Source organism: Babesia bovis, chromosome 1, assembly GCF_000165395.2.
Source record: "Babesia bovis T2Bo chromosome 1, whole genome shotgun sequence".
In the NCBI taxonomy this organism is placed as follows: domain Eukaryota; phylum Apicomplexa; class Aconoidasida; order Piroplasmida; family Babesiidae; genus Babesia; species Babesia bovis.
Window position 1 is genome coordinate 243,762 of NC_067396.1, and position 11,497 is coordinate 255,258.

Below are 11,497 nucleotides of genomic sequence, written 5' to 3' on the forward strand. Positions count from 1 at the left end.
TGTAATGCATGTTCTATCATTTTAATATTTAAAATTAAAATATGTGTATGTAACATTGCAATGGGATTCTTGACAGTCGGAGCTCCCTTGAGCTTCGAGGAGACCGCAAAACGCGCGGAGAGGATTAGATTGCTAGGTACATTGCAACTGCTCCGTTGCTACTTACGTAACCATGCACGCAAGGATCCCGTCAGATGCTTCGGTCACGAGGTGGAGTATATGCTAATTCACTTAAACCAGCGCACGAGGGAGGCTAAGTTAATGCCCTGTGCACCTCATTTGCTGAAGAATGTACCGGATATAAGCGAGCCTGATGGCGACCGTTTTATATTCATGCCGGAATTTGCTTCTTATATGGTAGAAGCTACGCCAAAGGAGCCCTGGCGCCTGGACCAGGATTACATTCTGGAGCTTGTCGATTGGTTCAAGGGCGCACGCAGACATATTCGATCTGCGGTTGAGCGTATGGGAATTCGAAATGTATATCCATTTACGCTTACTTCATTCCCTTTACTTGGTACTCCAAACTCAGTTTGCGAATATCCAATGCATCCGTTGGTCAGGGAACCGGCGATGTTAAGTGACTTTTGCAGTGATATTCTGGTAAACCCTCATCCGCGCTTTGGCACGCTTGCGCGTAACATTCGCTGCCGCCGTGGGAAGAAGGTACATATATATTCCCCACCGTTTATACAGCACGTGGCCATAGGTTCTGAAACCAAGCGTTACTATACCAACTACTTGCCTGATTCTGGGACGCCGGAGCGGCATGGTGATGAGTATACCACTCATCAGATGCCTCCCGGGCAGTTACAGCTTGCTTCTAACCCTGTTGCCTATAAGCAGGATAACTATAACCCTTCAACTGATGGGAATAATGACTTTTACGGTGAAGCCCAGGCCATGCTTGCAACTGACTTCATTCGCTCTGATACCACTATTGACGACCCGGCATTGGCCGAGGAAATAGATCGGCTGGTGTTATCCAGTGACGTCAAGGACATTGTGCCCAAACCAACCGTTGAGCCAAAGAACTTTGAACCCATATACATGGATGCAATGGTTTTTGGCATGGGTATGTGCTGCCTGCAGACGACGTTCAGTTGCGTTGATGAAGCGGAAGCACGGTACCTCTACGACCAGCTAACGGTGTTGGCTCCACTGTTCCTTGCACTGACGGCTGCCACTGCTGCCCACAAGGGGTTGATGTCATCCCACACCACCAGGTGGCGTGTGCTCTCACAGTCAGTAGATGATCGCCGTGATGAGGAGCATGAGCGTGTGCCGTTCTCGAGATTTTCTACCGTCTCGCTCTATATATCCAAGGACCCGTTTTTACTTGCGAATTACAGCAAGTTAAATGATGTACCTGTTCCGTCAACTGGTGTAGTGTATCAAGCTTGCATAAGAGCTGGTATTGACCGGGTCATAGCACGGCACTTCGCTGCAATCATGTCAAGGGCGCCTTTGGTGGCATTCCAGGAGGACTTGAGTGCAGTGGATATCCATGCTACCGACGCCCATTTTGAAGCGTTCCAAAGCACTAATTGGAATACCGTGCGGTTTAAACCGCCACCACTGAAGGACGGTGGCTACCCGATACCATGGCGAGTGGAATTCCGTTGCTGCGAGGCCCAGTTACGTGACAAGGAGTCCATGGCCGTGGTGGCAGTAATCGCTTTGATGGTACGGGTTATGTTGAAGGAACGCTGGAACCTGTATATTCCAATGTCATTGGTGCACCAAAACATGGAAATATGCGATGCCCAGGACGCAATCATGAACCACAAGTTCCACTTTGTCAATAACATGTTCTGCAACAACGGGTCTACTAACAAGTTTACACTACGTGAAATATTCTTCACTAACGACCACCTAAGTCTATTCTACAGGTGTGCAAGCCACTTGGATATGGAACTTAGGTCGGGAGCTATATCACAGGAATCCTATGACGTGCACATGGAGAGCCTCAAACTGATGAAGGGGCGAATGTGCGGCACGCACGCTACAAACTCGCAAGAAATTAGAAACTTCTTCCTCAGCCACCGGGAGTTTACCGGTAACGGCACAGTATCACAACGAATGGTCTACGATATGTTAAGCGCAATCGCCGAGTAAAATGGCAACAGGTGTTGCATCAACGCTTGGCACGACGTATGCTGATGGATACGCGAAGGTCGTTCGATATTTCGCGGATCCTAGTTATCGCAGCCGTGTCGCGGACTATATTTGAAAACACATGCGCACCGCATTGTGGTATTAACTTCAGCAATTGCGGGCGACCGTACAAAGGATCATGCAGATTTATAGGTAAACCGCCACTAGGCTGGTATCCAGGCTTGTTATAACTCAACAACTTGACAATACCTTAGATAATCTTTACAAACCCAATACCACCTACCATGTAGACAAAACCTAGATTTATCTGCCATGAGGACTACAGAACCCGATTCAACTACAAATGATACGGGTATGGTGCTGAGATATAATGTAGAAAACATTTGTAAACCTACCTGTGGTCAGTACCACCTAACATGAATATCGCAGGGGCACCCAAACTTATGTTCAATACAGAGTCATCAGTCTCCTCAGCGTCATCCTTGTGTAATCGTAAAAAGTAGGCCTTGCTGTAAAAGTTTATTATCGCGGCCTACATGATATAGAAAAACACCGAGCATACGCATACATCCGGAATGTAGTCCTCATTAAAATGCGATAGAAGGTCACGTGTCACATCTACTAAAAGTCCAGGAAACTTGGTATACCCCTTGTAAGTCCTTGTTCCCCAACTGTTACGGATTGAGGTCCCTGAATACCAAAACATACTCATACATGTGACCGATGGTAGCCCATCTGAGTTTACTAAACACCGGAGAAGCTGGGACAAACGTTGATAATGGATACAACAAAACCCACGCCAAAATGGAGTGGCCACATTCGGGTCATTCTGGTATAGGTTACTGTTATTAGGAGGCTGCATACGTTAACGGATTCCATGGAAACATACGTTGATGTAGTCAACCAGAGTCTCGAGCAACAGAGCGTCACATTGCTCTTTGGTGAAGAAATCACGAACTAGATATAGTCCTAAAAGTTACTAAATGACTCCTTGAATGTTTTACCAGGGAATCCATCGAATGTGTAGACAGACGCCTGGGTTGACCTTAAGGATACAGGGTCAAGTGGGAGAAAGTGGACATTATACGACTCCACTATTGGCCGTAACTCATGTGAATGGCTTCCAGAGTCGTCAGTACTTGATTCCGCAGCTTCCAAAGCCTCAAGAAGACCTGATCGAAACGACGGTGTGTTAAGTGATTCCAAAGGTGTGTTCCTTATCTCAGTGAAAACTGCATTCGCGTAGCTAACAAAAACTGTATTATCGTACATTTCATACTAAAATGAAACAGTGTGTAACCCGGTTATCTAGTACCCACTACGTTGTTATTGTGCGATTGTTACGTTCAAGGTTATAACATAACGCTGGTGTATGCAAAAGGCGTATTACCTAGCGATCTAGTGCAGTAAGCAACTAATCAAGATCGATTCCTGAGCTGCCACCCATAGTAGTTACACCAGATTTAGAAGTTGTATGGACCTTAGCACCGATGCTCCTAGCCTGAGCCTCCAAAAAGTGCTGATGCAACGATCCTAGCTTTTCCTCCAAAGTGTCAAGGCAAATCTCAAGTATCTTTTCAGGTGATATGGCACCATTCGACTCAATGGTAAAGTGGAACTTGGTCTCGTCAGGTTGAACACGAATTAAATCACGATAACCCATCTCACGGGCTTGGTTCAAACACTCGTCGCAATAGATACAGTTCAAATTGTTGTCGATAACTATTTCAGCCTTGGTAGCAGTGGAGTACGCGCCGTGAGGATTTGATAGCTTGAATACCTTACGAGGGCAGCTTTGCACTATCTGCGTCTTCTCATTCAAATTCATCTTCTCAGCCACCTGGCGGTTAATGGTAATCACAGGCTCCATCTTGTACGCCACATTGGCAACCATCCACTTGGCATGGAATTTACCCAAACCCTTAGTAGCAGTCATCTTCAAGCTGAGGCACTGGCCACGCTTTAACTTGACTATAGGGATACCACCAGTAGGTACACTGCCGGATTTACGGTCAACAGCACCCGTGTGAGGACCATCGGGATTTTGCACGTTCCTTGCAGTGGCATTGCCTGAACTGTTCACCCGCTGAGGGTCGCTGCCCTGATCGCCAGGAGCATTACCCAGAGCATCAGCTGAAGGACGTGGTACAGGCATAGGCGCATTCACATTACCACGAGAATTCTCCCAGCTGTCCAGATTTATGTCGTAGTGAGTAACTACCCGAGTGTCATCCATACACTTGACGTCCAGGGAGTACTCAACAGTACAGCGAGAACACTTGTCACTGCAAGTGCACTTGTCACGGTACTCGAAGTTACGAGCGCTACTCGACTCAATGGGTAACAAACCCAACCGGTGAGCAATGTATTCATCATGGAGAACGGATGTGTTCTCCAGTACAGTCACCACCTCAATAGCAAGCGAAGGAATCTCACTTAACATAATACGACGTAAAGAATTAGCAGTAGCCACATCAGCATTCAGAAGGATAAATATCATTTTAGTGCTGGTCAGGCTCACGATGTCAATCGACGGCCGCAACTGACGACTGCTCCACTCCATATTGAATAGCCAAGCAGCCTTGCAACTCTCTACATACGAACTACAGAAAACCTATACTAAAATCCACGCGTTACCTATCTGGTAAAAAATGTCAACACAATTACAGCCCGTATTGATGCAGCCTATAACCACTCAAATATCTAAATGGTTAAACAGATTCCTAAGTTTAATCGTTTATACGCCACTTTAGGAGCTGAATATACGTATTGGTATTATCCTATCCAATGGGAAAACGTTATCCCAGTGTAAATATTATCCACTGTAATTGAACATATAATATAGTAAGTAGTGTGGTATAAGGAAGATATTAAATAGACCTTAGTGAAGGCCCCTTACCTAGACCACTACACAACGGTCGTACACATCAGGTTAAATCTAATGAAAAAAGACCACAGCCAGCGAAATTTATGCATATATAAGTAATAAATACAATAAGTTGAATTGATATATGGTATTTCGTGAATTGAACATAGTAATGTCAGTGCAAAGGGCGGTCTAACGCCTCAGGGTTCACCTCATCCATTATCGCAATTGCACGGCGTATATAGTGACCACATTTGGTGCCACTCCTCGGATAGTCCAAGGTCTCATACACGTTCATGTCAGAAAGCGCCTGGCGAAATATTTTGGTACCGACCTCACCGTGGAATGTACCTAATATGGGCTTTACCAACATACAGACATTCATATCACTAGTGCGCGAAGCTTGGGAATCTATAAAGTTGGCATAGGTTTCCAAAAGAATACGACGAGTCTTGCAAGTTGCTGGATTGGTAGCTTCACCGTAAATATCAGTATCAACACGAACTAACCCACACGGGTTCTCATAAGCCATGCGACCCACCATCACACCGTAAACACCGCGACTCAAAGCGTATTTTATCTCTTCCAAGGACTTGATTCCGCCATTTATTGAAATGTTGAGATTAGGGAATTCCTGACATAACCTATAGACACGCTCATGATCCAATGGAGGAATAGATCGATTCTTCCTAGGGTTTATGCCATTGAGCCATGCTTTACGAGCATGGACTATAAAATCTGTACAACCTTGATCAGCAACGGTTGAAATGAAATCACGAACAAATTCATAACTGTCATTGTGATCAACACCAAGCCTATGCTTCACAGTAACAGGAGTACCCAACTCTGAACGGAGGTGCTTAACTATACGACCAACAAGAGGAGCGTCATTCATTAAAGCAGCACCGAAACAGCCTTTACCAGAAACACGAGTAGAAGGACAACCAACATTTAAATTGAATTCGGTATAGCCATACCCAAGGGCTATATTGCCAGCCTTAGACAAACTATCCAAATTGTTACCACCCAGTTGCAATACTATGGGATGCTCATTGGCATCACAGTGCAGCATACTGCCGACTTTATCAGAATCACCGTATATTAACGATCCGTCAGCCATCATCTCCGTCCATAACTGGGCCCTCTTAGTAATCAAACGCATGAATTGCCTACAAGGCATGAGAACAACAAGTGAATACCTACCTAAACTCATAATAAGTAATATCTAACATAGGTGCGATTTGAACCAAAGGACGGTCATGTGACCGCCCTGAAATGTCAGCGTCTTCCATTGACATGGTATCATGGCACCGAGATACATGAACTAGAGGAATGGAGCCATAAAAATGCTGTCTAGTGACCCTTGGAGCAGCTGCTCCAACTAAAAAGGACGTTTTGTAACGCTGCGATATTGCAATGGAAGATACTAAAGTATAGCGATAAAGTAAAAAGAAAAACACAACGATGGGACACTGAAGTATGCACATTGGCGTCGCTACACGCGACGTCAACCTTCTATTTTAATCGCATTGCAATCTGAGGACAGAATTCCATGTAAAAACATAATCACATATTAATGTGCAACAAGACTCGCACGCCATGGAATCCAACCCAATGTAAATTGACACATCGAGTTACTGTGATATATCACTAACCAAACTGATGACAGAAGAACAGATAACAACATCAACAGCTAAAAAGGCACCAATCGTTGATAATTTTGCATTACTGTTCTACGATAACGATGCAACAGAAGCTGAGTCGCCAGTGTTAAACGTGGAACCTGAGCAAAAGCTCACAAAAGAAGGAGAATATAGAGAAAAGTTGTACAAATCATGGAAGCAAATAGAACAATTAAGAGATGAAATAACCGACAAGTACTTGGCAAAACAGTCAACACAAGATAAACTGGATGGCATACTGATGGAATGGCAAGTCCAAGTGCGATTCAATATGGCAAATGAACAGACACAACAGTCCGTCAAGGTTAATTACCAACGGATACTCCTATTGTACCAAAAGATACAAGCCCTAACTCTACAACTACAGAATCTATACGTCGAAATGGCACTGTTGATTGAAAAAAGGCTTATACACGTTATCGACATACACAAGAAAGCAAGAGAATGCGTGTCCATACTGTACGATAAAAAAGGTGTGGAGTCCAATGAGTAACAGTGTACCTGGACCCTGATAAAAACACGTGTAACATATCGCATCAATCTGTATCTAGTATATCTAATCCATAACTGGAAAGTGTCCGAATAAACTAGGTGCAATTGGCTTGTAACCTATATAGCTTCACAGTGATTATAGAACCACATCTGTCATGCGTAACACTAATAGCTGCTAGACTACATCAATAGACTTAAAGACTATAATCACAAGGTGTATCTCAGTCTAGTAATAGTGCCCAGTCGCTAACACCAGGTATTATACTGATAACGTGTTATCCAAGATACCACAGCTAGATAGAGATTGATTCTATTAACATTTTAATGTTTAAGTTACGCATTTTAACGTAACTCTTATGTGGCACTAAGCCGGTAAACTACATGTATTTATCCAATATCGCAAGGTTGGCTTCCCAAGATGCGTTAGGAACAGCACGCTCACAAATTTCGCGGAGGTCACGCAAACTACCACTGTAGTTACGTGCAATATAAAGGTAAATATAAAATATGCCTTGGTAACCCTCGTTGGCCACTAACATTACCGAATATAAACCCATGAAATATCGGTCAATTTGCTCCAAAACACGATGTGAATTGCCTTTAGACAAATGGCGCAATGAAATATCACGGACTGAAGTGTAAAGGTGCCAAAGATACCATGATAAACGACCGTTCATACGAGACTTGGATGATACCTCAAGCAACAGGGGTTCCAAATCCATGGAACCAGTACTAAACAGATCCTTGATGCTAGAAAATATGTTACCACCCTTTCTTCGAAAACGCTTTAAAAACTGACGTGAAGTATATAATTTCAAGCTCCAAACATCACCCTCCTTAGGGAAGTTACACAACAAACGATCCAATATCGAAGTTAACACTATTAAACCCTGGTTGTCAGAACGCCTGATTAAACGACCTAGATGTTTAACGGCATAGTGATGTGGCATGAGAATATAAAGCAACAGGGTAGCAGAAGCAACAACTACTTTCTGGTATCTGTCACGAGGTGATCGTTCGTGAATAATTCCAGAAGTTAACAAGGTGCGAACACCCCGTAGTGTATTTGTAAGTGGAATAGGCACCACCTCTTCATCAGGTATATCAAATATACAGGGCACGTTAGCTACAATATGACGGACCACAGATGGTAAAGTACCCCGAGGTGCAATTTTAAAATCTGGGTGACGCTGGAAACGCTCATAAGTTTCCAACAAATCTACAAAAACATCAGCTATATCAGAAGCACAACACGAGCATTGGACTAGGTGGTACCTGTCATCAATTTTACCAACATATAAATGGAGATTGATAAAACCAGGTTGGGCATCCGGGGACCCGTTAATCATCAGATCCTGTATAATACGCTTTTGTGAAGTGTTGAGCATGTAATTATCATGGGATAATAGGTATTTAATGCCATTGGGTATATCGATGGGTAATGAATGCCCAGCATCAGTGCTACTTAAAGCGGCACCACCTAACAAGGAAGAACCGAAAAATGTAGCAAAAATATCGTAATTAACGATAGCAAACTCCCTTATTTCGCGAAGATATATGTTGTACAAATTCGAAAGAATAAAATATAATGAAAGTATATACACGGGAGGCCACTTACGAACAACTCCACGATTTAGATAACAGAACCACGCAAAATCAGTAATCCAAATTAAACTTCCCCATTGGTCATCGTCATCCACATCGATCTCCATTAAAATAACTGATCGTGTGTGCCCAGGGAGACTCAACTAGACAATACGGAGTCATGAATGCGTTGCCGCAAGATGACACATCCCTCAACAGCTATGAGCAATAGTAACCCAACCCGGTTACACACATCAATATGAAAAGTTAACATTGTAAAATGAACTAATGAAGCAATTAATAGAAGATTGTGATGTGTATTATCAGTATTCTAGCCCCCATACATTCGACCAATTCGTCCCAAAATAAAGGTCGTATAACACAATATTTTATGTATATTTGGTATATTCAATCGGGGTAACAGTATATCAGTGCGTATCCCGAGTAGCGGTCCTAGAAAGGAATTTATCCAACTCGACTCTGTACCGCTGTAATCACTCTCCCTCGAATTACAACAAACGACGGAGAGATTAGATAAAATCAATGTGTTAAAATGGGTCATGATCACGGTGGTACAGACTCCCTGGGATCAGGTAACTCGGAAGATTACTCGCATGGACTGCAGCTGTCTGGAGTATACTGGGAAACTGGTCACAGAACATATGTGCCCTTCTGGTCGAAATTAGTCGTCAAGTTCACACCGAAGATCATCGACGATCAGTTGAGAAGACTGCTAGGCCACGCATTACCCGTGGCTTACGAACCCTTTGTCTTCTACGGCCACTCGGGGTACTTCCGCAGCTACCTGGGAGATCCAGACGTTAGCACCGTTCACGCATTGCGCAGGCGCACTAATTTCTCATTCTATCCAACTGGTGGCAGAACACTAGGACAACTAGAAAGTAAATTGCAATCGCTAGGTGACTATCACCACGAACTACACGAAAAGGTATTCAGGGAAGTATTGCATTCTGCAAAACAGTTGGATATGTCTCGTTAACATAGGTACATTGTATATCTGAGAGAAGGGTAGGATACATGCCTGTTAATAGATAAAATGACGTTATGGGTGGTTATGATACTAGGTTGTTTACTAGAACTTGAAGCGGTCAAATATGGTTTTTCTGGGTTTACATTAGGCTATATCCATAGCAAAGGCAATCGGGCCGTTATATCAGACCATGCGACGTCGGGATATAGTGCTCCGTCTAGCAAACGTATTACAAGGTGTATGATAGATCCATTAGAAGGTGTCCCCGGGATAGGAGATGACCCAGGATATGAAATATCGTCGTATGAAGATGATACCCACGTGGAAATCACACCAGAGGATCTTGAAGAAGTGGAAACCATATTGAACGATGTCAAAAGGGGACGTTATGGACAAAAGTGGAAACAAGAATTGAATACAATACAAAGACATTATGAAAAAAGAGTAGAAGCACTAAATAAAATACCGGGTATGTCAGATGATGCACCTAAACCCAAAGTAAAAGATCTATTGAACCAACATGATGAAGCATTAGATAAAGAATTAAAACAGATATTCGATATATCCAACTTTAGGCACCCAACCGAAGAAGAAATATCACAAAGTATTAAGCAAAAGGAACGTGAAGAACGCAGTAATGACTATACGGAATCACCTGACCCTGATGAAATATATTTCAGAGACCTGTCAGACAAAAAATCTGGTATAAAGGGAATTGAGAATGTAGTAAACACATTCTATAGAGATAAAGGGCTGCTTAATGAACCTATCGTAAGAACCACAGTAAGCAAGTTTGATATACACTGGAAACAAAATCAACAAAATTTCGATCTGTGGTTCACATGTGTCAACAAAAATGATACAGACAAGGATTATAATATCACCTTTATGCCCAAGGAAGTCACCATCACTTACAAGGGTGAACCTGTTGTAATGGAAATGGAAGGCAAACTAGATGTTGATGGGTGTTTCTGGTCAATGCATGAATTGCCTGAAGAAGGCAAAATCGTAAACGTGGTACTGCGTAAACGCAGCCCTGAATACTCGGGGACGTGGAAACATCTCTTCCGCGCCACACCTAACACACCGACTCAAAATTAACCTAATTACCATAAAAACAAATTAACATTAATTCAATATTAATTTCAATATATTCTTCACTCCAAGATGTTGTACTTAATGCTGCAATACCTGCTCGCGGCCATCAAGCTGCTCGTGGCTATATCACCACTGCTGGTCATAGTCACGATATTCGTAATCAACAAAAATTGGAACCAACGCTCATCAGATGGATCTAGAAAGGGACTGCGCAGTACATATGTCGATTCAGATGACGAAGACGAAACGAAAGAGGATTGATATGCCAAATTCCCGTCAAATGCATCTTAGCTAGAATGGTGTCAAAATAGATCTCACCTACAGGAGCAATGCTCGTGTAACAATGGTCAAATCACAACCAAAGTGTTGCGCGATCATTCAAGCGTCAATGATAGGTATAACATAAGCTATATCTACTTCCTCGAGAAAGAAGTAACGTTATTTAACCAACTAAATGCGGCTGCAGTGCTCGGATTTATTGGATTGTAACATGACTTTATTACGGATTTTGCTATATATAGTGGAAAACAAATACTTGTCATGCCAATCATTGAACTGCAATCATTAATCGTGTCTATTTAATTAGTTAACACATTCTTTGATAGAATGACTTTTCCATATCGCTGTATCAATCTAAACAACTGTATTGACGCTTGCAAATTATAG

At 42.8% G+C, this 11,497-nt stretch overlaps 9 protein-coding genes across 9 annotated transcripts; 5 read left to right on the forward strand and 4 right to left on the reverse strand.

Annotated features, from left to right (window-relative positions):
- Window positions 1-10: 10 nt before the first annotated feature.
- BBOV_I002580 (Glutamate-cysteine ligase family protein) lies at window positions 11-2,126 on the forward strand. The gene has a single exon (XM_001608858.2). The coding sequence runs from the start codon at window positions 61-63 to the stop codon at window positions 2,116-2,118; it is 2,058 nt and encodes a 685-aa protein (XP_001608908.1). The 5' UTR covers window positions 11-60; the 3' UTR covers window positions 2,119-2,126.
- Window positions 2,127-2,134: 8 nt separating this feature from the next.
- On the reverse strand, window positions 2,135-3,400 carry BBOV_I002590 (uncharacterized protein). Its single transcript, XM_051767320.1, has 8 exons — window positions 3,123-3,400; window positions 3,008-3,087; window positions 2,917-2,974; window positions 2,827-2,878; window positions 2,687-2,789; window positions 2,514-2,650; window positions 2,402-2,478; window positions 2,135-2,367 (listed from the first exon to the last, which is right to left on the reverse strand). Exons 1-8 carry the CDS (start codon window positions 3,388-3,390, stop codon window positions 2,138-2,140), a joined length of 1,005 nt encoding a protein of 334 aa, XP_051622975.1. The 5' UTR covers window positions 3,391-3,400; the 3' UTR covers window positions 2,135-2,137.
- Window positions 3,401-3,473: 73 nt separating this feature from the next.
- Window positions 3,474-4,994, reverse strand: BBOV_I002600 (RNA polymerase Rpb3/RpoA insert domain family protein). The gene has a single exon (XM_001608860.2). It carries the CDS (start codon window positions 4,679-4,681, stop codon window positions 3,533-3,535), a length of 1,149 nt encoding a protein of 382 aa, XP_001608910.1. The 5' UTR covers window positions 4,682-4,994; the 3' UTR covers window positions 3,474-3,532.
- A 130-nt stretch (window positions 4,995-5,124) lies between these two features.
- BBOV_I002610 (tRNA-dihydrouridine(20/20a) synthase family protein) lies at window positions 5,125-6,562 on the reverse strand. The gene is made up of 2 exons (XM_001608861.2): window positions 6,188-6,562; window positions 5,125-6,153 (listed from the first exon to the last, which is right to left on the reverse strand). The coding sequence occupies exons 1-2, from the start codon at window positions 6,469-6,471 to the stop codon at window positions 5,160-5,162; spliced, it is 1,278 nt and encodes a 425-aa protein (XP_001608911.2). The 5' UTR covers window positions 6,472-6,562; the 3' UTR covers window positions 5,125-5,159.
- Window positions 6,563-6,626: 64 nt separating this feature from the next.
- On the forward strand, window positions 6,627-7,194 carry BBOV_I002620 (uncharacterized protein). The gene has a single exon (XM_001608862.2). It carries the CDS (start codon window positions 6,647-6,649, stop codon window positions 7,157-7,159), a length of 513 nt encoding a protein of 170 aa, XP_001608912.1. The 5' UTR covers window positions 6,627-6,646; the 3' UTR covers window positions 7,160-7,194.
- Window positions 7,195-7,520: 326 nt separating this feature from the next.
- BBOV_I002630 (putative integral membrane protein) lies at window positions 7,521-8,978 on the reverse strand. The gene has a single exon (XM_001608863.2). The coding sequence runs from the start codon at window positions 8,868-8,870 to the stop codon at window positions 7,536-7,538; it is 1,335 nt and encodes a 444-aa protein (XP_001608913.1). The 5' UTR covers window positions 8,871-8,978; the 3' UTR covers window positions 7,521-7,535.
- Window positions 8,979-9,285: 307 nt separating this feature from the next.
- On the forward strand, window positions 9,286-9,756 carry BBOV_I002640 (uncharacterized protein). Its single transcript, XM_001608864.2, has one exon. The coding sequence runs from the start codon at window positions 9,296-9,298 to the stop codon at window positions 9,740-9,742; it is 447 nt and encodes a 148-aa protein (XP_001608914.1). The 5' UTR covers window positions 9,286-9,295; the 3' UTR covers window positions 9,743-9,756.
- A 30-nt stretch (window positions 9,757-9,786) lies between these two features.
- On the forward strand, window positions 9,787-10,878 carry BBOV_I002650 (uncharacterized protein). Its single transcript, XM_001608865.2, has one exon. It carries the CDS (start codon window positions 9,800-9,802, stop codon window positions 10,832-10,834), a length of 1,035 nt encoding a protein of 344 aa, XP_001608915.2. The 5' UTR covers window positions 9,787-9,799; the 3' UTR covers window positions 10,835-10,878.
- BBOV_I002655 (putative integral membrane protein) lies at window positions 10,854-11,450 on the forward strand. The gene has a single exon (XM_051767107.1). The coding sequence runs from the start codon at window positions 10,901-10,903 to the stop codon at window positions 11,090-11,092; it is 192 nt and encodes a 63-aa protein (XP_051623896.1). The 5' UTR covers window positions 10,854-10,900; the 3' UTR covers window positions 11,093-11,450.
- The last annotated feature ends 47 nt before the right edge of the window (window positions 11,451-11,497 follow it).